Here is a 24456-nt window from a genome sequence, read left to right as displayed (position 1 = left end):
ATTGAACTGTGGTGTTGGAGAAGACTTTTGAGAGTCCCTTGGACTGCAAGGAGATCCAACCAGTCCATCCTAAAGGAGATCAGTCCTGGGTGTTCACTGGAAGGACTGATGTTGAAGCTGAAACTCCAGTATTTTGGCCACCCGATGCGAAGAGCTGACTCATTAGAAAAGACCCTGATGCTGGGAAAGATTGAGGCAGGAGGAGAAGGGGACGACAGAGGATGAGATGGCTGGATGGCATCACTGACTCGATGGACATGGGTCTGGGTGGACTCCGGGAGTTGGTGATGGACAGGGAGGCCTGGCGTGCTGTGGTTCATGGGATCGCAAAGAGTCAGACACGATTGAGCGACTGAACTGAACTGAACTGAAGGTTGACAGCATAATGATTTGATGAACATATATCAGGATTATCCCAATCAGTTTAGTGAACATTCAACACCTCATATAGGTATAAAATTCAAGAAATAGCAAAAAAATTTTGAGATAACTCTTATGTACTCTCTTAACAACTTTCATGTATAACATAAAGGGGTGTTAATTATATTAGTCATGTTGTACCTTAAATCCCTAGCACTTATTAATTTTATAACTGGAAGTTTGTAACTTTGGCTGCATTCATCCAGTTCCTTCTCCACCCATACATTGCATCAGTCAGTCAGTTCGGTCACTCAGTCATGTCTGACTTGGCGACCCCATGGACCACAGCATGCCAGGCCTCCCTGTCCATCACCAACTCCCAGTTTACTCAAACTCGTCCATTGAGTCGGTGATAACCATTCAACTATCTCATCCTCTGTTGTCCCCTTCTCCTCCTGCCTTCAATCTTTCCCAGCATCAGGTGATTCCCAGTGATTCAGTTCTTTGCATCAGGTGGCCAAAGTGTTGGAGTATCAGCTTCAGTATCAGTCCTTCCAATGAATATTCAGGACTGATTTCCTTTAGGATGGACTGGCTGGATCTCCTTGCACTCCAAGGGACTCTCAAGAGTCTTCTCCTACACCACAGCTCAAAAGCATCAATTCCTCGGCACTCAGCTTTCTTTATAGTCCAACTCTCATATCCATACATAACTGGTGGAAAAACCATAGCTTTGACTACATGGACCTTTTTGGCAAAATAATGTCTCTTCTTTTTAATATGCTGTCTAGGTTGGTCATAACTTTTCTTCCAAGGAGTAAGCATCTTTTAATTTCATGGCTGCAGTCACCATCTGCAGTGATTTTGGAGCCCCCCAAAATAAAGTCTGTCACTGTTTCCACTGTTTCCCTATGTAATTGCCATGAAGAGATGGGACCAGATGCCATGATATTAGTTTTCTGACTGTTGCACTTTTTCACTGTCCTCTTTCACTTTCATCAAGAGGCTCTTTAGTTCTTCACTTTCTGCCATAACGGTGGTGTCATCTGCATATCTGAGGTTATTGATATTTCTCCCGGCAATCTTAATTCCAGTAGTTTGAACATTCTTTGAGATTGGAATGAAAACTGACCTTTTCCAGTCCTGTGGCCACTGCTGACTTTTCCAAATTTGCTGGCATATTGAGTGCAGCACTTTCACAGCATCATCTTTCAGCATTTGGAATAGCTCAACTGGAATTCCATCACCTCCTCTAGCTTTGTTCGTAGTGATGCTTTCTAAGGCCCACTTGACTTCACATTCCAGAATGTCTGGCTCTAGGTGAGTGATCATACCATTATGATTATCTGTGTTGTGAATATCTTTTCTGTACAGTTTTCTATGTATTCTTGCCATCTCTTCTTAATACCTTCTGCTTCTGTTAGGTCCATATTATTTCTGTTCTTTATATGCTCATCTTTGCATGAAATGTTCCCTTGGTATCTCTAATTTTCTTGAAGAGATCTCTAGTCTTTCCCATTCTATTGTTTTCTTCTATTTCTTTGCATTGATCGCTGAGGAAGCCTTTCTTATCTCTACTTGCTATTCTTTGGAATCTGCATTCAAATGGATATATCTTTCCTTTTCTCCTTTGCTTTTTGCTTCTCTTCTTTTCACAGCTATTTGTAAGGCCTCCTCAGACAGCCATTTTGGTTTTTTGCATTTCTTTTTCTTGGGGATGGTCTTGATTCCTGTCTCCTGTACAATGTCATGAACCCCTGTCCATAGTTCATCTGGCACTCTATCAGATAATTCCTTGATTCTATTGCTCACTTCTGTATAATTGTAAGAGATTTAATTTAGGTCATACCTGAATGGTCCAGTGGTTTTCCCTACTTTCTTCAATTTAAGTCTGAATTTGGCAATAAGGAGTTCATGATCTGAGCCACAGTCAGCTCCTAGTCTTGTTTTTGCTGACTGTGTAGAGCTTCTCCATCTTTGGCTGCAAAGAATATAATCAATCTGATTTCGGTGTCGACCATCTGGTGATGTCCATGTGTAGAGTCTTCTCTTGTGTTACTGGAAGAGGGTGTTTGCTGTGACCAGCGCATTCTCTTGGCAAAATTCTGTTAGCCTTTTCCCTGCTGCATTCTGTACTCCAAGCCTGTAACCTGGAGTACACTGCGTCTGGTAACCACAAGTTTCTCTTACTCTGAGTTCGTTTGTTGAACTATAATTGACCTATGACACTGGTAGTTCTGGTTGCCCAACGTAGCAATTAGATATTTCTGGACATTTCAAAATGATCAAGTAAAAGTCTGTGTATGTCATCTTATATAGGTAAGTATTCCGTAACTATTAACTACATTTCTCAAGTCTCATACCCAAGACTGTTGATTTGTTTGCAAGTCTGTACCTCCTGATCTCCCTCACCTGTTTCTTCCCTCCTCCCACTCCCCTCCCTGGTGACTACCTACTTTTTCCTCTGTATTTACAAATCTGTTTAGTTTTGTTATCTGTTCATTTGCTTTGTTTTTTAGATTACACCAATAATTGAAGTCATACAATAATTGTTTTTCTAAGTCTTATTCACTTAGCATAGTACCCTCTAGGTCTATTCACACTGTCTCAACTAGCAAGATTTCATTCTTTTCTATGGCCGAGTAATATCCTGTTGTGTATATGTATGTATGTATAATATTTATCCATTAATGGGCTCTTGGCTTGGCTATTATAAATAATGCTGCTGTGATTGTAGAGGTGCATATATATTTTCTTATAATTGTTTTGATTCTTTTCAGATAAATAACCAGAACTGGAATTCCTAAAATATATGGTAGATCTATTTTTAATTTCGAGAAATAGCCATACTTATTTTCCAAATTTTTCCACAGTGACTATACCAATTTCCTTCCCACCAAGAGTGAACAATGGTTACCTTTTCTCTGTTGTCATCTGTCATTGTGTTTTTGATAACAAAATATTCTGACAGCTGTGAGATGGTATCTTCTTGTGATTTTGATTTGCATTTCTCTGATGAGTGATGCTGAGCATCTTTTCATGTGCCCGTTGATCATCTGTATATTTTCTTTGGAAAATTTGTCTCTTCAGATCCCTTGCTCATTTTTTTAAACTGGGTGCTTTGTTCTATTAAAGTTGACTTTTATGAGTTCTTTGTATATTTGAGGCATCAACTCTATCAGATAATATACTGTGCAAGTAAACTTGAGCCTGAAGCCACCTAGTGGACCAATTCCAGCAGACATTTAATATGAACCAAAATACATGTGTTTTCTGTTTTCAAGCCTTTTTAAATATATAATCAGAAATAACAAATAGAAAGACACCCAAATGCTGTAGTGATGTTGAATAGATTTTAATTCTTTATCCCCAAAGATTGTGTTTTAGAAAATCTGTATTTCTCAGGTATGCCTTCCTCACCTTCATCATCTAAAAAATAGCCCTCAGCAGAAGAACACATACTCCTCTGACACAATATCTTTGGGGCTTATCCCCAGGGGAAAGATACATAATATTAGGGGGTGGCTATTTGTACTAAATGGGCTTCCCCGGTGGTTCAGCAATAAAGAATCTGCCTGCAATGCAGGACACATGGGTTCGATCCCTGGGTTGGGAAGGTCCACTGGACAAGGGCATGGCAACCCACTCCCATGGAGAGAGGAACCTGAAGAATCCCATGGACAGAGGAGCCTGGCAGGCTACAGTCCATAGGGTCGCAAAGAGTCAGACACGACTCAAGCAACTGAGCCCATTTATACTAAATACATTAATTTTTTTAAATGACTGCAGGAATTTCATGCTTAAGGCCAAAACATTACAGAAAATATGAAAGCAGAGAAGTGAACAAACATATTAATTTACCTCTGTTTATGCCCCCGAAATCATAACATGAGAGTGAAGTTTTGGCTTTCTCTGTTTTAAACATAAGCTCAGGACAGACAGAACAGAGGGCTCAGTGAGGACAGTCAGAGGCTCTGCCCGGGAACGCGCTGCGTTGCACGAGGCTGTGCTCTGCTCTATACTGTCCTGAAAGACGTTGCCCAGCAGCCCTCGTTGAATCTCGTGAGTCTGATTGACAGCCCAAACCTTGAAACTCATTCCAGTAGTGTAACCAGGATCATGAAACAAGGCCTTCAGAGTTGTGAGGTGGGCTGCGGGGCCGGGCGGGAGTGGCGGTTATTCCCAATCTAGAATTCTACACCCAACAAACTATCTAAATTGAGGGCAGAATAAAGACATTCACAGATACTCACAGCATTCAAACTGTTCCCCAGCAACGTCTGTTCTGACAGTCATCTCACCATCATGTACCTTTTCTCAGGGACCTTCTGAAAGATATGCCCGCCCAACTGAGAAAAAGTCTGGATTCTGGGGGTTCCAGATCAAGAAGGTGGAGGATGCCTCCGTCCCTGCCCTCCCCCACCCCAGGAGCGCTGCGGAGGGAGAACCCGGGAAGACAGCAGTGCGGAAGGTCCAGTGACTGATCAGCCAGGTGGGAGGCGGTCAGAGGCTCTGGGAGGCACTTCTTCAACAAGAAAAGCTTTTTAGGACACCCAGTGTGCTTGAGTAGGGAGAGAAGGTTACACAGCTGGGAGAAGGGTTTGGTTACAGGTTAGCAATAAAATATACAAAACCAAGGTCCCTGCAGCCCCACACAGGAAAAACAAACTTGAAATGCACGAAAATACATTTTATACAGAAAGTCATCACAGTACATAACGTGATAAAGCTGTGCGTAGCACTTACAGTCATAATACCAAACAATGAATACTGATGCAACCAAATTGAAAGAATATTAGGAGGATGGAGAGATGGGAAGTGTGTGCTGAGGAGAGGGAGGTGAAAGAAAGCCCTTCCATGATGGAAATTCAAAAGAAAATACCTAGAACTGAAACACTATTAAGAAACATGTGATTTGGAGACAAATACAAAGTCAATCAGCTAAAATCCTTGAGCCTGGTGGCCTCTAGGGAGGGGTGATACAGAAGACAGAGTGGGTCTTACTGTTTCAAAGAAAGGTTCATAGATCTGTTTTGCTCATTTTAAATTTGTAGGTGTAATTTTACTTAAAAAATGACTTAATTTACAACGATAGAAGTCTTTTATTACTGTCACATACATGTTAAAATCAGCTAATACGTCAACAGGTACAGGGCAAATAAGCACGGACATTAAAAACAAAACTGAAAATGTAAAGAGAGAAAAAAACCAAAGCTGATATGATTTTAGGGCCTTGTGACATCCTGAGCTAGACTTTAAGAAATCATTCACCTTCTGGACGCTTGTGCTTCCAGTTCTGCAGAGGAGTATTCTAAATAGATGAGATCTAAGTTCCTTTGAAATCTGAGTCTGTTTAAGTGCAGTAGTTGAATAGGGTAAACACATTTTATGGACGCATTTCTAAAGGGTATTCCATTTAAACAGGCCTTGTTTTCAACTGGTACTGATTATTAGGGCTTTTCACTTTTCTTATATGTAAAAAATATGTAATAATTTTAAATGATCACAGAAAAACCCCTTAATATAACACATGAAATGAAGGTTCTAAACTGTTCCTTGACTTAAGAAGCAGTAGTAACAGCCGCAGCTCAATGCTAAGCGGCCACTCTTGGCAATACCAGAACTTCAAAACATAGCTCTAAAGTGGGTTAAAAGCAGACTGCTGTGGTAGATCTGAAAGCTCAACTGTTCGTGCATAAACCGAGGAAGATTTATGAGAAGGTATATTCTCAAACTCATTAAGTAACTGAGGAAGAGAAACCCATGGAAAAGCCGAATAAAAGAAAAAGCGCTGGCAGTGATTAGATACAGGTAAACCCTCACATACCCCACCTAACAGCCGAGCGCCGAGCCAGGCCTGGGCTCACCCCACCTCCAGTCGGCAAAGCTGCTGTCCTTGGCAGTAAACAAATGTAGAGCTCTTTTTCAAATTATACATTTACTACGTCTTCCCAATCTTTGAAATTAATGGTGATGTATTTTTAAGGGCAAGTTCCGATTTCTCAGCCTGAGGGGTGACCCCTGTTGACTGTGGGTGACTAGATTTTAGGCTGCACTGTTGCTGCCCCAGGGGGCTCCTGGTGCAGGTTAGCAATCTCTGCATGAGTTCCCAATCGCTTCCCTTTCCTACTTCCTGGGGTGACCACCCATCTTCATTACTTTCTCAGATGTTCATCTCACCCCCACTGTTTGCCAGCCCACTCCCTGCAGCCCCTTCAGGGCCTCCACTTCTCGCGGCCTCCACTTCTACGCGGCCTCCACTCCTACAGGCCCTGCTTCCGTGACTCACCCGAGTGTCTGCCTGTCCTCCTATGTGTTCCTTCCACCACTGTTCCTTCAGTTACATCCACAGGGCAGTTCTCAACCTTGAAGGTCGTCAGAGTCACCTTCAGGGAATGCTGGCCACAGCCCCGGAGCTTGATTCAACAGGTCTGGGTTAGGGCTTAACAATGTGCACTTCTAACAAGTCCCCAGATGAGGCTAACGCTGTTGGTCCAGGGACCCCACTCTGAGAAGCACTATTATTAATACGTGACTTTACGCTTACATCTGTCACTAGACTGCAAGTTTCTTGAGGTCAGGGAGCATTTCTTACACGTCTCATCTCCAGGGTCTAGACAGTGTCCAGCAGTCATTCAGTCAACAAATATTTATTGAATGCCTGTCACATGCCAGACACTGTTGCAGGCACTAGATTCAGCAGTTAAAAAAAAAAATTTACACACACAACAGAGGCTAAGCGAGCTGCTGTCCAAACAGGGGCACCGGCCCACGTGCAGGGTGGCCTGTGCACTCTCCTGAGACTGGTAGGAGGCCCTGTGAGGATACGAGAGGCCCCGGGGAGAAAGTGGGCGACAGCCCAGGTGAAGCTGACTCCCCACACAGAGCCCGTCACACCCCAGGGCTGCCTGCGGGCCACTGGCCAAGTGGCTCCCTCCCTATCTCCAGGAAAGTACAAAGACTGTGCCTTCATCTTTGGGCTAATTTTCTGAAAGTTTCCTCAACAAATAAAAAATGAGAGGACTCATGAAGAAAAATCTGGAAAATAACTGAATTGACCATCATGTTCACTGTCAAGGCTTTCAGTATTCTTAAGGTTTGCAAATGTTTTTATAAGGCCTTCCATTCAGAGCCCTGAAACGCTCTCTGCTAATTATATGGAGGGGATAATGGGCAGCATTTATGAATGAATTCCAGACTAAAATATTTCTTCTCTTGTTAGTGGTTTCAAGAGTCAGTGAGATCAGAGAATAATATTGTCCGAGAATAATGCTATCTTCCTATTGCTGCCCTGAATCAGTCCAACAAGTGATCATGATTTTTACACACTGAAAGACTGAAAAAAAAAATGAATAACCCTGTTAGGAACACACTTTTATAATGGAGAGCAGGTCCACCAAATTCATTTTTATGACTCCAGGCTAATCAAGTAAATTCTGATTACCAGAAAGCTTTGGGTATAAATGGGGCCTTTTGGTGAGTCACATATTGACTTAAAAATGGTCAGGTTGCTGTTTATTTCCCTGGAGTAGATTACTAATTATCACCTTCATAATCCAAAGGGATTAATATTTCTGAAAAGGTGTGTACTTCTCTGCTGAGATGTGACCTCCAATGAACCAGCCCCTTTGACTGGATCCCCTAAAGCTAAGACCAGGAGAAATCAATCCCTGTAGCCGACTGAATGGTCTCTTGAAATGATTGACACCTGCTTCAGTGTAAGAAAAGAACACATCACTATACTCTGGAAAACATACAAATAAATCTAAATAAAAATATTCTCCTTAGTATCATTCGTATGCTAATAATAAATTAGCTTCCTTTAAAAATTTTTTTCAACTATTTACAAAATCCATTCTTATTTTATGAGTTAACAAGGCTGGATTTTAAAAGTGCAATAAAAATTCTCAAGGCCTTCACTCCTTGTTCAGACACGACTTCTTAGTGGTTTGCAAGACGCAGCTTCTTGTTCTGGTGTGGTTCTTCATCCAGGGCTACGGATCCCAGCACGCCATCTGATGGTCAAGAATAACTTAGCGTCAGGAAAATGTCACGTCAAAGAAACGAGCATTTGTTAAAGTCAGAAGCTGTAAGATCAAAACAATGCTTAAGCTAAAGAGGAATATTTTAAACATAAAAATGAAAAAGGGCATACTGATTTTATCTTTAAAATTCTCAACTGTTAAAGAACAGATTCTAGATAAGTCACTCACAGCTGACACAATGTACCTGACCTTTTACAAACTGGATTCATCGACAGTGTATAGACAACAATTCACAAAACTTTTTGGGAGGCAAAGTTATTACTGTTAGGCTGGAGGAGACAAAATGACCCATCTGTTGTCCAAGGAGAGAAGGGAGTCGTCTGTGGGGCAGTGAGGTGTGAGCGGACACACCCCCCGCCGGAAGGCAAGTGGACTCATCACCTTGGTCATGTGGGAGACGGGCCTGGCTTCCACCTCGCCCCATGACCTGATTTCCCTGGCTTTCCTGGGACCACACTGTGTGCATGTAAAGTGCACAATGTGATGGGTTTCAACACAAGCACACATCTGAGAAACCACCACCACCCTTAAGATGGTAAGTATACCCACCACCTCTGAGAGTCTCCTTTTATCCTGCTGCTTTCTGTCTTTCCAGGGATCTGCCTGCCCTCCAAGCCTCTGTGCTCACCTCGCTCTCCTAGTCTTAAGGACACCTGCATCAGGGTGCAGGGAGAATAGATCTGGAAAGCTTTCTCTCTTATTATGTAATATTGGAAACATTAAAAAAAGGAAGACTGTGTGTGATACAGATGGGAGTCCTAAAGCCTAATAATAAATTAACACTCAAGAACCTACTTTGTTGGTGTTCAGTCGCTAAGCTGTGTCCAACTCTTTTACCCCATGCTCCTCTGTCCTCCACTCTTTCCCAGAGTTTGCTCAAGAACCTACTACCCAACCCCAAAACTAGAATGTTACCACCTCTCGGGTGCCCCCCAGTCTAATCCCATCCCTCTATCCCCCTTATTCAGAGGTAACCACTGCGCTGAATCGTTGATCATTCCATTGCTTCTTAAAAATAATTTTGCCACATGTACTAACCAATACACTGCCTTCCTGTTGAACTTTACATAGAAGTTGCCTTATAATGTATTTAGTCTTCTGAAACTTGATTTTTTCATTCAGCATTATATTTCTAAGATCCACCCATGTTTAAGAATGTAGCTGTAGTTCATTTTACTTTCACTGCTTTATAATATTCCACTGTAATATTTTAATTTCCAGAGATAAATTTTTGTGCTAGTTCCAGTTTTTGCTTTTAAGAACAATGTTGCAATGAATTATCTATCTCTGTCTTTTCTACGAAACATGTAAGAATTTTCCTAGGGCATATGCTTAGAGGTCAGATTGCTGGGTCATGGAATAGACACATCTTCAGTTTTACAAAGATGACATTAAACTGCTTTCCCAAGGTGGCTGTATGCATTTTCAGTCCAACCAGCAATATACGAGTTTCTAAGGATCCACCTCCTCACGAGCACTCGGTGTCCTCAACTTGAATTCCGCAACTCTAGTAGGCACAGCAGTAGGGGTGTAAACGTTGCGGTGATTTTAATTTGCATTTCCATGACTGCTAATGAGCTTGAGCACTTTTTCATGTGCTTATTAGATGTCTGTGTTTCTTCTGTTGTGAAATACCTGAAACTATCCCGTACCCATTCTCAAATGAACTCAACCACTAATCAACCGTATATAACTGACAACCATGGACTACCTCAGCCAACAGTAGAATCCACATTATGCTTAACTCACATGGAGTGTTCACCAAGAGACCACATGCCAGGCCATAAAACACACCCTAATAAATTCAAAAGAATAGAAAGCATACAGTGTCTGCTCTCGGACCACAATATAATTAAATGACTAGTAGAAACATAACTGGAAAATCCCAAAATATATGTGGAAGTTAAATAATACATTGCTAAATAACAAATGAGTAAAAAAAAAAAAAAAAACCAAAAAACTCAAGATAAATTTTTAAATATTTTGAAATTTTGAACTAAATAAAACACGACTTATCAAAATTTGTAGCATTCAGTGGAAGAAATGCTAGAGAGAAATATACAGCAGTGAATGTATATATGAGAAAAGAGGAACGATCTAAAATCAATGGCCAGAATATATGAATCCAAATAACCAAAGTAGATTCGTGGTAGCCTGGGGCTGGAGGTAGGAGGAAACAGGGATGACTAATAAACAGGTAAGAGGAGTCTTTTTGAGCTGATGGAAAATTCTGAAATTAGGCAGTGGTGATGGTTACACAACTCTGAATCTACCAAAACCCACCCAATTCAGTACTTTAAAAGGGTAAATTTATGGTATATAGATTATACCTCAATCAAGCTCTTATAAAATTGAAAAACAGATAAGGATATTATTTACTGATATAAAAATACACACAAAAATACATTATATATTAACAAATTTTTTTAACAAATATGTATTTGTTAAAAAATACATACAGAACACAAACCTGCAGTTCAGTGGACAGTCATAAAGCAAACACATTTAACCATCACCCAGGTCAAGAAATAAAGCACTCCCAGCAAAATGAAAGCTCTCCTCTCACCCCCTCACCACCACGACCCCTCCTCATCTCAGGACACCCCCCGACAGCACGTCTCCCCTTCCTTAGTGATCTAGGGACAGGGAATCCTGGCTACAAGACTCTTGATTGTAAGTGGCAAAAATCTCCTCTTTCATGGCTTGCCTTTGTACTCTTTTAATGCTATCTTTTGACAAACAGATGTTCTTTATTTTAACACAGATAAATGAATTCATTTTTTATGTTTAATGCTTTTTTGTGTCTTCTCCCTAACAACAGGGAATTATTAACTCACCCCCCTCGAACACTATTATTGAATACATATTCTTTAATCAGATCCGTATTTTTTCATTTCCTTTTATCTTTAACCACTTTTTTCCCCCTGATAAATTTTTAAAAAGAAAGATGGAGTGGATATGTACTTTTTTTCCTGACTGCAAATTAAAATTTCACTACTTGAATAAAATAAAGCTAAGTTAGAACACAGAAAATCAGGATATTCACATAGACATTATTTTCATAAAGACTTTTATATTTACTGATTTTTCAGAGTAATCAAATCATTGTTATTATCAAGAAAATTTTACTTATTATATTGAATTTCTACTTACCTTGAATCCAAACAGAAAGATAACTAATATTTTAAAATAATATTGTACAGTAATAATTAATATTCAAAATAATATGCATGAAGAATTGCAAGGTCTCCTAAAGACTATATTGCATTAAAAATATGTGTTAATATATAAACAGTAAAACTCTGAAGACTAGTAATTCATTTATGGTAACTGTGATGACTCTTAATTAGATTATTAAAATAACCAGGATATTTCCATTCTCTGGCCAATCTGAGCTAATGTGGCTTTACTCTAACAAGAATGTACATAGCCTCATAATTTGGCCCTGGTTCCATCTGTATTAATTAGATGTATTTTTTCTTTCTAACTGCCCAAAAGGCTTTTGTTTTGGTATAGAAGAGCACTGTTGCCTATAGTCTCATATAAATTTAATTTATAAATTCAATTTTTGCATGATTATTTGTATTAAACTGCAGAGTCCATACGACTACTCATTCATCAGCACTTCCCATGACATCTAGCATATAGTCGATACACAAGTGTTTGTGCACAAACTGAATGGCAAAAATCTAATCTGCAAAAAGAATATGCTCCACCTCCAACCACAGCAATTTCCAACACCTGATCATTATAAGTCACTATTTTTCTTTTCTTAGCAACAAAGTCAACCTCAATAAAGGACTTGTAGATACTTACTCTCTCTGCTTTCAGGCTCATTTTGCTCAAGAACACCAGGTCTTGATGGATTCAGTTGCCACTATAAAAGGACACAAACATTTTATGTATATGTTTAAGAAGGTTTTAATAAGTAGCATTTCAGCATTGTGCTTTCAAATATCAAAACAGCTTAAAACAGTAAGAAAAGTTAGTGTGTCACACCACCCAAGCCCTAATAACAACTCTGGACGACCCTGAATGATATGACTGCTGGATAAAGGATCAATATTCTTAGAGAATCTTATATATATGGTTTAGTGAGTATTTCTTAGGTGCTTTATATATTCCAGGCACTCTGGACACAAACAGAAAAGTCAAGTTGAAATCTATAAACAGTACTATTATATCTTTTGTACTTACTGCAAACTATAGCATATAAAAGTTATATTAAGTGCCAGAATTATCATTAAAAAGTAACACATAATTCTGGACAGGATCCTTTTGCTATAAAGAACTTTATTGGGACAACTGGTAGACCCTGACTGAACTCTGTGGATTAAATGGTAGCAACATATCAATGAAAATTTCCTGAGTTCTGTGGTTGTATTGTGGTTATGTAGGATAATCTACTATTTCAGGAAATACACAAGAAAGTATTTAAGAGTGACTTGGCATCATGGCAACAACTTAACTCTCAAGTGTTTCTGGAAAAAAATTCTTCGTAGTATTTTTGTAACTTTTCTGCATGCTTGAGATTATTTCTAAAAAGAGAAAGGTTTTTAGGAACCAGAGTAGTTAAAAATAACCATGAGGAATTAAAGTTCTGAGTTTTCCACAAAACAATTACCACCTCAGCAGTTCTTTGGAAATATCAAATACTAGGCTAGGCTAAGTCACTTCAGTCGTGTCCGACTCTGTGAGACCCCATAGACGGCAGCCCACCAGGCTCCCCTGTCCCTGGGATTCTCCAGGCAAGAACACTGGAGTGGGTTGCCATTTCCTTCTCCAATGCGTGAAAGTGAAAAGTGAAAGTGAAGTCGCTCAAATCGCTTCTAATTTTTTCCTGATTTTTCTCATGAGAAATGCATGTGTATGTGTGTGCGCGCGCACGTGTGTATGTGCCCCCTTCTTTTGTGTAATCTTAAACTATGTTCACCTCTATCTACTACTGAATTTAAGTTGGCTTAAAGCTCAACATTCAGAAAACTAAGATCATGGCATCTGGCCCCATCACTTCATGGCAAGTAGATGGGGAAACAGTGGAAACAGTGGCAGACTTTATTTTGGGGGGCTCCAAAATCACTGTAGATGGTGACTACAGCCATGAAACTAAAAGACACTTACTCCTTGGAAGAAAAGTTATGATCAATCTAGACAGCATATTAAAAAGCAGAGACATTACTTTCTCAACAAAGGTCCATCTAGACAAGGCTATGGTTTTTCCAGTAGTCATGTACAGATGTGAGAGTTGGACTATAAAGAAAGCTGAGTGCCAAAGAATTGATGCTTTTGAACTGTGGTGTTGGAGAAGACTCTTGAGAGTCCCTTGGACTGCAAGGAGATCCAACCAGTCCATCCTAAAGGAAATCAGTCCTGAATATTCATTGGAAGGACTGATACTAAAGCTGAAACTCCAATACTTTGGCTACCTGATGCGAAGAACTGACTCATTTGAAAAGACCTTGATGATGGGAAAGACTGAAGGTGGGAGAAGGGGACGGACGACAGAGGATGAGATGGTTGGATGGCATCACTGGCTCAATGGACATGAGTTTGAGTAAACTCTGGGAGTTGGTGATGGATAGGGAGGCCTGGCGTGCTGCAGTCCACAGCGTCGCAAAGAGTCAGACACAACTGAGCGACTGAACTGAACTACTGAATTTTTAAAAAAGGCTGCAGGAAGAGGTGGGTCAGGTACTTTCTTTTGTTAGCCACCAGATGGCACTATAGAACCAACTAATTCAAGGTCTGTAAGGTCAAGTTCTTCCCTGGTAGCTCAGCTGGTAAAGAATCCACCTGCAATGTGAGACTTGGGTTGGATCCCTGGATTGGGAAGATCTCCTGGAGGAGGGCATGGCAACCCACTCTAGTATTCTTGCCTGGAGAATCCCCATGGACAGAAGAGCCTGGCACAGTACAGCACAAGGTCAAGGTAAAATTCTCTCTTTAGAGATATATATTCATAAGGCAGATCCCAAGCTGAACATCTGTGACTAGGCAAGTGCTTGCACATAAAAATAAACTCAATGATAATATTTTGTTGAAACTCTTTAAAAGGGCAAGAATCACTAATTTAAAATATGCAGCAGAGTAACTTAACAACATGGGCTTCCCAGGTGGCTCAGTGGTAAAGAGTTTGCCTGCCAATGCAGGAGACACGGGTTCGATCCCTTGGTCGAGAAGATTCCCTGGAGGAGGAAATGACAACCTACTCCAGTATTCTTGCCTAGAAAATCCCATGGACAGAGGAGCCTGGTGGGCTACAGCCCATGGGGTCACAAAACAGTCGGACATGACTTAGCGACTAAACAACAGCTATCAACATAATACAAAGTATATTTGAAAAAAATGTGTATCTACTTACTGTAAATTTGCTGACACCTTCAAGTTCCCCAAATCTCATGTAAGAGATGTCTGCCTTCTTTTTTCCAACATCTACATCCCCTGCATAGATTTGTTTTATGCCTGCACCTTTAATTAAAGGTACACATTCATCACAAGGGCACTTGGTCACAAAAATCATACTTCTTTCTTCTGGCTTTATTTCTTGACACCTACAAAAATATACATACATATGAAAAAATTAGGAAGGTAGTTTCTAAAAGGGTAAGTTATGTTTTAGAAAAATCTTTGAACATTAAAATTGAGCTGTTTTGGAAATAGATTTACAACATTATACACAATAATGATCAAGCCTTATTCTTGCTGAATTAGTCAATGCCAAGATTTTCAGTATTTAGACAACAAAGGAAATGAAAACAGAGGGAATAATGCTTTCTAAGTAGGAAACTCTTTATAAAGCCAGAATTACGGGCCAGAACTAACGCCTTGCCTGAGAATGTGCCACATGTGATGAGACATTAAGTCATCGTGGTAGCCCGAAGGTCTATCTCTCATCTGGTGCCTGAGAGATATTTAATAAATGCTTACTAAATGGATTAATGTTAGAGTTCTGTTTTGAGTTATAGTTCCCTTACTGCTTTTACCTCACGTAGGGTAATTTAACAAACACTTGGATTTGACAAAATGAAGCAAGTAAATCTGTAATGAAGAGTTCAAGGGAAAAAAACCTGTGTAGTGAAATTTTGCACGCCGGGGTAGTTTAGGACCTAGGATAGACGAGTTGTACTTCCAGGTTCTGTGGTTTACAAAGCTCTCGTTTGTATGCTCCCCAACCAGCCTTCCGCATCCATGTCCTCAGTTTAGAGTCTCATTCTCTTCCCCTGGACCAGGGAAGCAGAATGGTATGCATCTAGCCTGTTCAAACCGTACACCTGCAACCTAAGTAATCATTACTGTAGCTCTGTCAGTGTCTTTCCATTTGTCCACTACTTCCAAAGGAAGACTAAACTCCAAGTCTCCCTTGTCAGTCCCACGCTGGCCCGCGGTCCAGCCTAACCGGAACATCTATGTTGCTAAACACTCGAGCATTTCCTGTCTTCTAGCCCACTGCTATGCCTCAGGCAGGAATGGTTTCCCTTCAAGTAAGCATCTTCAATTGCCACATCCTACCAAAGCTTTAAAGCTCAGCTCAAATGCCAGTTTCTCCATAAAGGTTTTCCCTCACACTCCCTCTCCATTTATTGCAGCCCCTGAATTTCCACCCACTTTGTGTTGGCCCTTCCCACACAACTGACCATGTTAGGTTGAGTACAGTCTTATATCCCACACTGGACTATAAACTCCTCAGGACAGAAACCATGACTCATACAGATTTGAATCTCCCAAGAGCACCCACTAAACGGTAAATGCTGAGGAATATTTGTGGAAATTATCTAAATTAACATTAGAAGGAGGTAATGCCAGCGATAAGCTCTAACAAAAACTATGTTAAAGCAATTTGGTTCATAATAAAATCTATATATTCATAAATATATGCTCAGAATTTAGAAAACAAAGGTGATCTTATAATGCAGAAATATGCAAGACCCTAAGGACACACTTGAAGCCGTTTTATCCTGGAGAGAGAAGGAAGAAAGGAAAAAAGATTTGCTCTGAAGGCCTGGAGGATCCCTGACAATGGCCTCTGTCATGTAGCAAAAACCAAGTACAACCAGAGGTATACTTCTGAAAAGAATATTTCTTGGAATTTTTAAAAAGGCAATAAATTACAGCAAAATGAAAGCTAATTTCAACTAACCCTTGCTACATTTTATACAAAATACAGGCAAACGGATTTCATACCTAAATGTTAAGGCATTCTGTTCAGCATGTACGATGTATCTGAATTTCCTTATTTCTCTGTCTTTCTGTTTGTCATCCATGTGCGGAAAGTCAGCATACTCGGATCCAACAGGAAAAGCGTTATAACCGCATCCTATGAAGTACATGGCGCCTGTGCCATCACAACTTCTCTATGGAAAGTGAGCAAACCAACAAAGCTGTGTTCAACATTCTGAAAAGGCATCTTACATTGTATCTTTAAAGCCTAGCATCACACTTTGTAGAATGGATTCACTTTTCCATAATACACAATAAAGTTATGGCAAACCTAGACAGCGTATTAAAAAGCAGAGACCTAGCTGACAAAGGTCCATATAGTCAAAGCTATGGATTTTCCAGTAGTCATGTACGGATGTGAGAGTTGGACCATAAAGAAGGCTGAGTGCTGAAGAACTGATGCTTTCAAACTGTGGTGCTGGAGAAGACTCTCGAGAGTCCCGTGGACAGCAAGGAGCTCAAACCAGTCAATCCTACAGGAAATCAATCTTGAATATTCATTGGAAGGACTGAAGCTGAAGTGCCAATACTGTGGCCACATGATGCAAAGAGCCGATTCATTTGAAAAGACCCTGATGCTGGGAAGAGTTGAGGGCAGGAGAAGGGGACGACAGAGGATGAGATGGCTGGGTGGCATCACTGACTTGATGGACGTGGGTTTGAGCAAACTCTGGGAGACAGGGAAGGGCAGGGAAGCCTGGAGTGCTATAGTCTGTGGGGTTGCAAAGAGTCGGACACGACTTAGTGACTCAACAATGAACAACAGTGATAAACTGAGCCATCAGAAAAATATAGTATTGGATTTTCCTTCAGCAGGGTGATCTTGTCAAAGTTAAATTTCAAGCAGGCTGATCATCTCTAGTATATAATATCAAGACAGTCCTTCATTTTAGCAGTTAGTGAAATACCAGCTTAATTCACAAACTGTTTCACTTGACTCAGACATCCCTCCCTGATTGGTTATAAGACCCTAGAGAACAGAAACCATGTTTTATACCGTCTTTCTGGCCCTTAAAGCATACCTATTATAGTGGTCCATACAGAGCAGGTACTCTATATTATTATAAATTATTGTTAAGTTATTATATGCTCTGTGCTGTGCTAGTTGTTAGCAAATCAGAAATTCCAAAAATATTTTGAACAATTTCTGTTTGGGGTTAAAAATGTGCTATTATATATATAGTTGGAAAATCTATAATGTATTTTCCTTTCATCTTTATGTTTACTGAGCCTCTATTGTGTATATATGTGTGTGTGTATATATGTGTGTGTGTGTGTGTATAAATAATAGAACTTCCTACATTAAGTGGCATTTTTCTTTATCCTGGTCAGTGGCATATTAGGTGTTAATATGAATGCTTTATCAACTCTAAGAGTAAAATATTTAATAAACCAAACCTGTTCATAATAGTTTGGAAAATGCTATAAACCTCACTAAATTTCAATATATTAATATTATAATTACTCATATGATAGTATCAACAGTATCATATTTACTGTCTCCTAGCTCCATTCCTTCTCAACACATCCCCATAATTTCAAGTCCTCATCATCTTTTTTCTTAATCTCCCTACTTCCTGTCTAGCCCCACTTTATTTTTAAAATGCAAATCTGATCATTTTCCCACTTAAGATGTTCTTAGACTGCACTGTCCAATACAGTGGCCATTGGGCACACGTGGTCAGTGCAAACTGAGAGCGGCCAGAAGATGCCCCGGAGAAGGAAACAGCAACTCACTCCAGGGTTCCTGCCTGGGAGACTCAGGGACAGAGGGGCCTGGGGGCCACGGTCAATGGGGTCACAGAAGAGCCTGACACGACTGAAAGTGACTGCTACTGCTGCTGCTGCTAAGTCGCGGCAGTCGTGTCCGACTCTGTGTGACCCCAGAGACAGCAGCCCACCAGGCGCCCCCGTCCCTGGGATTCTCCAGGCTAGAACACTGGAGTGGGCTGCCATTTCCTTCTCCAATGCATGAAAGTGAAAAGTGAAAAGTAAGTCGCTCAGTCGTGTCCGACTCTTAGCGACCCCATGGACTGCAGCCTACCAGGCTCCTCTGTCCATGGGATTTTCCAGGCAAGAGTATGGGAGTGGGGTGCCACTGCCTTCTCCAACCGAAGTGACTAAACAACAACAAATAAGTATAAAACACGCACAGAATTATAAAGACTCAATACTCCTCTCAAATGCAAAATATTTTATTAAAAATATTAACCAATATTTTTATATTGGTTACATGCTGAAATGGTAATATTTCTCAACAGGTGATTAAGTATATTCCTAAAATTAATTCACCTGTTCCTTACTTTTTTTAATGTGGCTCCTAAGAACTTTTAAATCATGTATGTGGCTTGCTTTTTATTTCTGCTGGTTAGTGCGATGCTAGGGCATCCCCACTGTCTAAAAGATAAAGTCTAAACTCTCCATGGTATATGAAGTTCTTCACAGTGCAGCCTAATGTTTTTGCTATTCTACTAGACATAGGACTCTGGACTCCAATGTGCCAAATCACTTGCATTTCCCCATATTCCTACGCACTACCTCTGCGTGTTGCCCTCCGAGTCCCACTAACTTGCTGTGCTGATGAACTCCTCCTCATTATTCAAGACTAATAGCAGCCGACCTCCTCCAAGAATGCGTTACTTATTTGTCCAAGCAGAGTAAGAGGCCTCCTCTATGCTCTCACGGCGTCATGTTATGATTACAGCTATATGCCCGTCTCCTTTTCACCTCCGTCTCCATCACTAGACTGTAAGGCCATGAAGGGTGGGATATGTGGCCTGTAACTCCCCACTGTTCACGGGGGCACAGAGTCTACCCTGTCCTGTGGAAGTTGAATGAAGGTTTATTAAATGAATGTATCTATCTAGAAAACTGCTGAAAGAAAGCGCAAATGTTTTTAGAACTTAATAAATAAATACCCTAATAAATATTAATCCCCATGGGTCAACAAAATTTCATACACTTAAGATCAAAATATGTTAAACAAAATCAAGTTTAAATGATTATACAGAATTAATTTCACACTTACAGATTTTCCTTCCGCCCAGATGACTGCCCCGACTCCTGTTTTATGATCCTCTGAAAGATACATGGCATGTGACTCAGTGAAAATCAATGATCTGTTAGTTTCAGAAATAGATTTGTTTTTCCAAAAATAATAAACATGTATTTATTGAAATACACTTCATAAATGTAGCAGCAATCCTTGACAACCTCACTAATTATGGAAAAGTATGAGAATACTGTCAAGCATAGACTATGGGAGCTAGGGATGAACTAATTAAAGACAGTGTCACTGCCAACCCAGTCATAGACGATGTGTGTGCAGAGATCACTGCAGTAGCAGTGCCCACACTCGGGTGACTTCAAAGCTGTAACCAGACTTTAGGGTAACTTTACTCAATCTCCACCAAGTCAGGTTTTAAATACCTATTTCTAATAGATGATGAAAGTAAGACAGAAGTTCCTGAACTAATGGATTTGGTGTAATAAACCATTCACAACAATCAAATCTGTCTTCTCCTAGTATTTTTTGTACTCTATCAAGGAAAACACATTTCATGGATGTGTTCTTACTATGAAAAAAGTTCAAACTCATAAACATATACCCTTATGGGCCTTCACATATATATATATATTGCTGGTAGGTACATGAAAGGAATTTTAATTTACACAAAATGATGTCCTTTCCCTGACCTTCAGAGTTTACCATGTGGGGAGAAGAATGCCAAGTTGTTGACGTGATGCTCGTTTCTAAATCAAGTGGTAGAAGTTATAAATATTAGATTAAAATTTCCCTGCAGAACCAATTGAATTACTCTGCAACAAGCAAAGCTGTATTTCTTTAAACTATTAACCTTAAACAGAAAATACAAAACCAAAATAGAAATTCTACATGTTCAAAGTAAGTGATTAAGATTTAGGTCTCTTCACCCAACCTGCTTGCCTTCCTCTGACATGAAGAATTTCGTAACCAGGACTTCCGTTCCCTGCATACCTGAGTCCCTACACTCATGAAGCTCATGTCTGGTGTGGGAGGAAGGTGGTAACAAGAGTCTAAAAGCAAAGGCAGTGTGCTGGGCTATAAAGGAAAGGAGTGTGATGCCGAGGAACAGGGTGGCAGGAATGCAATTTAGAGGTGGAGACTGTCAGCAAAGGGATTTGGGGATAAACAAAGTCTTGTGCCTTCCAAGATCTTCAGAATATAACATGGTGAGAAAAGAACATAATTATGGCTTTATGCTCATTTCTAAGGCAAGTTGCAGAAGCTAAAAATGAAAACCTCTAAGTAAAACTGTACTTAATACATGCATAAATCTGGAACAAAAAATGAAAAACTCATAGAAATTCTTCAAATCCCAAGTTTTTAATTTTAAAAGTTAAAAATATTAACTTTATCTAGAGAGCTCAGGGCAGTGAGTAACATATGGTAAAAGCTCAAAAAGGGTTTGCTGAATGAAAAAAACAGAGTAATATGATTTTAATGAAATAAGAATATCTATTTGCTGGGTGGGGGGGGCAGAAATTCTTCATATCAAGTCTACTTTTCCTACCACTGACACTAAGCATTCTTCATATTATTATTTTTTAGTCCAGGAGCCACCTTTTCTGTTTCAGTCTAAGGACAGACTAAATCTTGTCAAGAGGGGGAAAAAATGTGATTAAAAAAATTTTTTTCTTCTTTTTTTTTTAGAATTTTATTTATGGCTGTGCTGGGTCTTTGTTGCTGTCCAAGCTTTTCTCTAACTGCGGTGAGCGGGGGCTATTCTCTAGCTGCTGTGCGAGAGCTTCTCACTGAGGTGGCTTCTCGTTGCAGAGCATGGGCTCTCCTCTTGGCCGCCCAGGCTTCAGCAGCTGGGGCACACGGGCTCAGCAGCTGCAGCTCCCGGGCTCTACAGCACAGGTTCAATAGTTGTAGCATATGGGCTTAGTTGTCCCAAGGCATGTGGATTTCCTGGATCAGGGATTGAAGTCGTGTCTCCTGCATTGGCAGGCAGGTTCTTTCCACTGAGCCACTAGGGAAGCCTCCCAAAACATGATTTTTAAACTAAGCTCCACTGTTTAGCTAAGGTTAGTTTCACCAAGAGAATATACTTTACTACATGTCTTTTGAAATCGGAATAAAATTTCATCCATATACAATGGAGTAGGTTTCACCCAGCCCTCAAGGTTGGATGACAGATGAGGTAATTTCTCAAAAATCTTTTCACATCTGTAATTTTTATGTAAAAATTCTTTCATGTCTATAAATTGCTACCCAGGATCTGCTCATTCACAGGGTTTTCTCTGTATACCCTTGAAGGAAAGGTCAACTTGTAATCACTGAGCCAAACTCCTCGGACCCTTTGATCACCGAAAGTCAGAGGACTCTATGCTATTATTCTGGAACACAAGTGTGGTTATTTTCACTCCCAATACTGTGGTCACATCAGGGTTTGTCCAAGTGTGGTCCACAGACCAACTGCATCAGAACCATTGGATGCTTGTTCAAAAAGCAGACTCCTGACTCCCATGGAAACTCCCTGAATTAACCTCTCCAAGGGAGGCAGCAGAGTTGGGAACGTAGACTTCTCATGTGCATCGCCTCAACTGAAAGTTGAGAACCGCTGAGTTATGATTTGAAACAGTTAAGCCTTCTTGGCTATGTCACCCTACTTTCATCATCAACATTGTGTGGTTCAGGAGGAAGGCATGATTGTCAGCTTTGGAAAACACCTAGTCTAACGGAAAACAGGACATAAAAAGAAATCAAAACTCACACTTAAACCAGATAGTTAAGATTAGATGCCCTTCAGTTGTTTGGCATCATACAGTTTGTGCCTGTAGCAGAATCAAATTCTTTTAAGGTGATGATTAACCCTGTTGAATGTTGGAATCCCTTGCAGAATTTTAAAAATTCACAGGCCTAGGACACACCCACAGGGACCAGGCTTAGAGTGTCTGGGTTAGAATTTGAGCATTTGTACTGAGAACTTCCCTGGTGGCTCAGATGGTAAAGCATCTGCCTACAATGTGGGAGACCTGGCTTCAACCCCTGAGTCAGGAAGATCCTCTGGAGAAGGAAATGGCAACCCACTCTAGTATTCTTGCCTGGAAAATCCCATGGGCAGAGGAGCCTGGTGGGCTACAGTCTATGGGGTCGCAAAGAGTCGGACACGACTGTGACTAAACTTTCACTTTAAGTTTCTATGGTGACCCTGACAAGCTGCCTTTTGCAAACCTCCATTTTACTGAAATTACTTCAACCCGTGGTCTCTGTTGAGCATGTACTGCAGACCAGTGCATCTGTATGGACTTTTTCTGAAGATTTTCTCTATCCTCCTTCTCTTCTTGGAATAAATTTTAAAATTCCTACTATAGCCCACTCACCAGGCATTCCTCTGCTGCTCCTTCTGCCGGAATTTTCTTTTCCCTATTCCAAAGTCGCATTTTAAAAAGTGATCATCATTCTACTTTCAAAAATGTTATGTCTGGTAAGATGTAAAAACACTATTCTGTAACTGGAAATATAGATACCACCCTTTATCATGGTAAGGTAAAATTCCCAAGTAATATTTTCCTTCTTCACATACATACTCATGTACAACTTAATAAAGTTAAAAATGTTTGATTTCTCCCCTTGCTGTTTGAAAACATATCAGAAATTGGAAGAATCTGCCAAATTTTCTTCGATTCTACTGGTTATTTGAAATTCATATTTTAAAGATTTTTCTAAGTTTTTACTAAATATTGAATAGATATAGAATATTGAGTAGTTAAAAAAAGAGGAATAATTCTGGTTCTCTCTCTCTCTTTTTGTCCTTTCTCTAGTGGAGGGCTCATTCAACTGGGAAATGATAAAAGCAAGCAGCAGAAAGGGCTGAATTAGATCCTGATTTATAAATGCAGCATCCAATATAGGCCACAAGAAATCCTAAAACTGCTCTAAGAAAGAGTTGTCTACTCAAGGGTCTCATTAACTTCTCTATATTGGTATGAGCAGCAACACTTTAGTATCTAAGAGTCAATAAACGCTACGAGAAGTGAAATGAACACCACTTTATGTCTGACACAAATACGACCCCATCAACCCCGATTTAGGAACTAAGCGTGTAACTCACCAGTTCGATATGCCAGTAACCTGGCCTGAATCATGCAGTGCCTTGCAATTTCTTGTGGCAAACTTTGATTGTGAATTTCATTACTGTGTTCGGTGTTGCCACAATAAAATCCGTAGTGTTTAAAGTTGGGCACGCTGGAAGCTACTGCGGCCAGAAGAAGGACAAGGTCTTTCATGTTCTGCCTTAGATTGCTAAAGTACGGATTCTCACACAAGTTCTCCAAACCTATAGTCATCAGTATTTGCTTATGCATTTCTTCATTGGAAACCAAAAATATCATTTCATATTCTTTTATTCTCTCTTGTTTACATTCAGAATAAAAATCAAAGTTAGTGTCTGGCAATGTTTTGGAAATTTTTTGAATAAAGTCACATTTGTAAGAGGTCTCTTCTACAAACTGCACCATGTAACAGACCAAAGGCTGAAGTAAGACACACACGTGGGCCCGACTGTTTGACTTCAGTCTTTCCACTGCTTTGGCATCTAACTTTGCGTCTTCGAAACCAGAAGCCTCAGTGAGCAAACTTATTTCTGGGTCAGCAGGCCAATATGAAATTCGATTAACTCCAGCTGAAATAAAAAATATGAAAGTTAGTTAGCAGATGCCTGCCGAAATTAAGGGTTTTCTTGATAAATCCATCATATCATTGCAGTTGATCCTGAGGTCCCAGTGTAATAAATGTCTACTACCAAATCACCAGTAATATAGCCTGAGTGTTGGCAAACTATGGCCA

The 24456-nt window shown here is 40.1% G+C and overlaps 2 protein-coding genes across 4 annotated transcripts in view; one reads left to right on the top strand and one right to left on the bottom strand.

Annotated features, from left to right (window-relative positions):
* CAB39L (calcium binding protein 39 like) overlaps positions 1-4962 on the top strand; it is a 120342-nt gene extending 115380 nt beyond the window's left edge. The window contains exon 11 of the mRNA XM_070380337.1: positions 4682-4962. Coding sequence (XP_070236438.1) covers positions 4682-4840 — 159 coding nt within the window. The 3' untranslated portion in view covers positions 4841-4962. The remainder of the gene's footprint in view (positions 1-4681) is intronic.
* Positions 4963-5035: 73 nt separating this feature from the next.
* Positions 5036-24456, bottom strand: part of CDADC1 (cytidine and dCMP deaminase domain containing 1) — a 31192-nt gene continuing 11771 nt past the window's right edge. For 2 of the 3 annotated variants that reach the window (XM_005904513.2, XM_070380333.1), the window contains 6 exons: positions 23723-24292; positions 19651-19700; positions 16587-16756; positions 14767-14956; positions 12222-12282; positions 5036-8375 (listed from right to left, as the gene is read on the bottom strand). In XM_005904513.2, coding sequence (XP_005904575.1) covers positions 8302-8375; positions 12222-12282; positions 14767-14956; positions 16587-16756; positions 19651-19700; positions 23723-24292 — 1115 coding nt within the window. In that variant the 3' untranslated portion in view covers positions 5036-8301. The remainder of the gene's footprint in view (positions 8376-12221; positions 12283-14766; positions 14957-16586; positions 16757-19650; positions 19701-23722; positions 24293-24456) is intronic. The other variant, XR_011466287.1, reaches the window with a different exon arrangement.

This window comes from Bos mutus, chromosome 12 (genome assembly GCF_027580195.1).
Source record: "Bos mutus isolate GX-2022 chromosome 12, NWIPB_WYAK_1.1, whole genome shotgun sequence".
NCBI classification, from domain to species: Eukaryota; Metazoa; Chordata; class Mammalia; order Artiodactyla; family Bovidae; genus Bos; species Bos mutus.
This window is presented reverse-complemented; position numbering and strand designations above follow the sequence as displayed.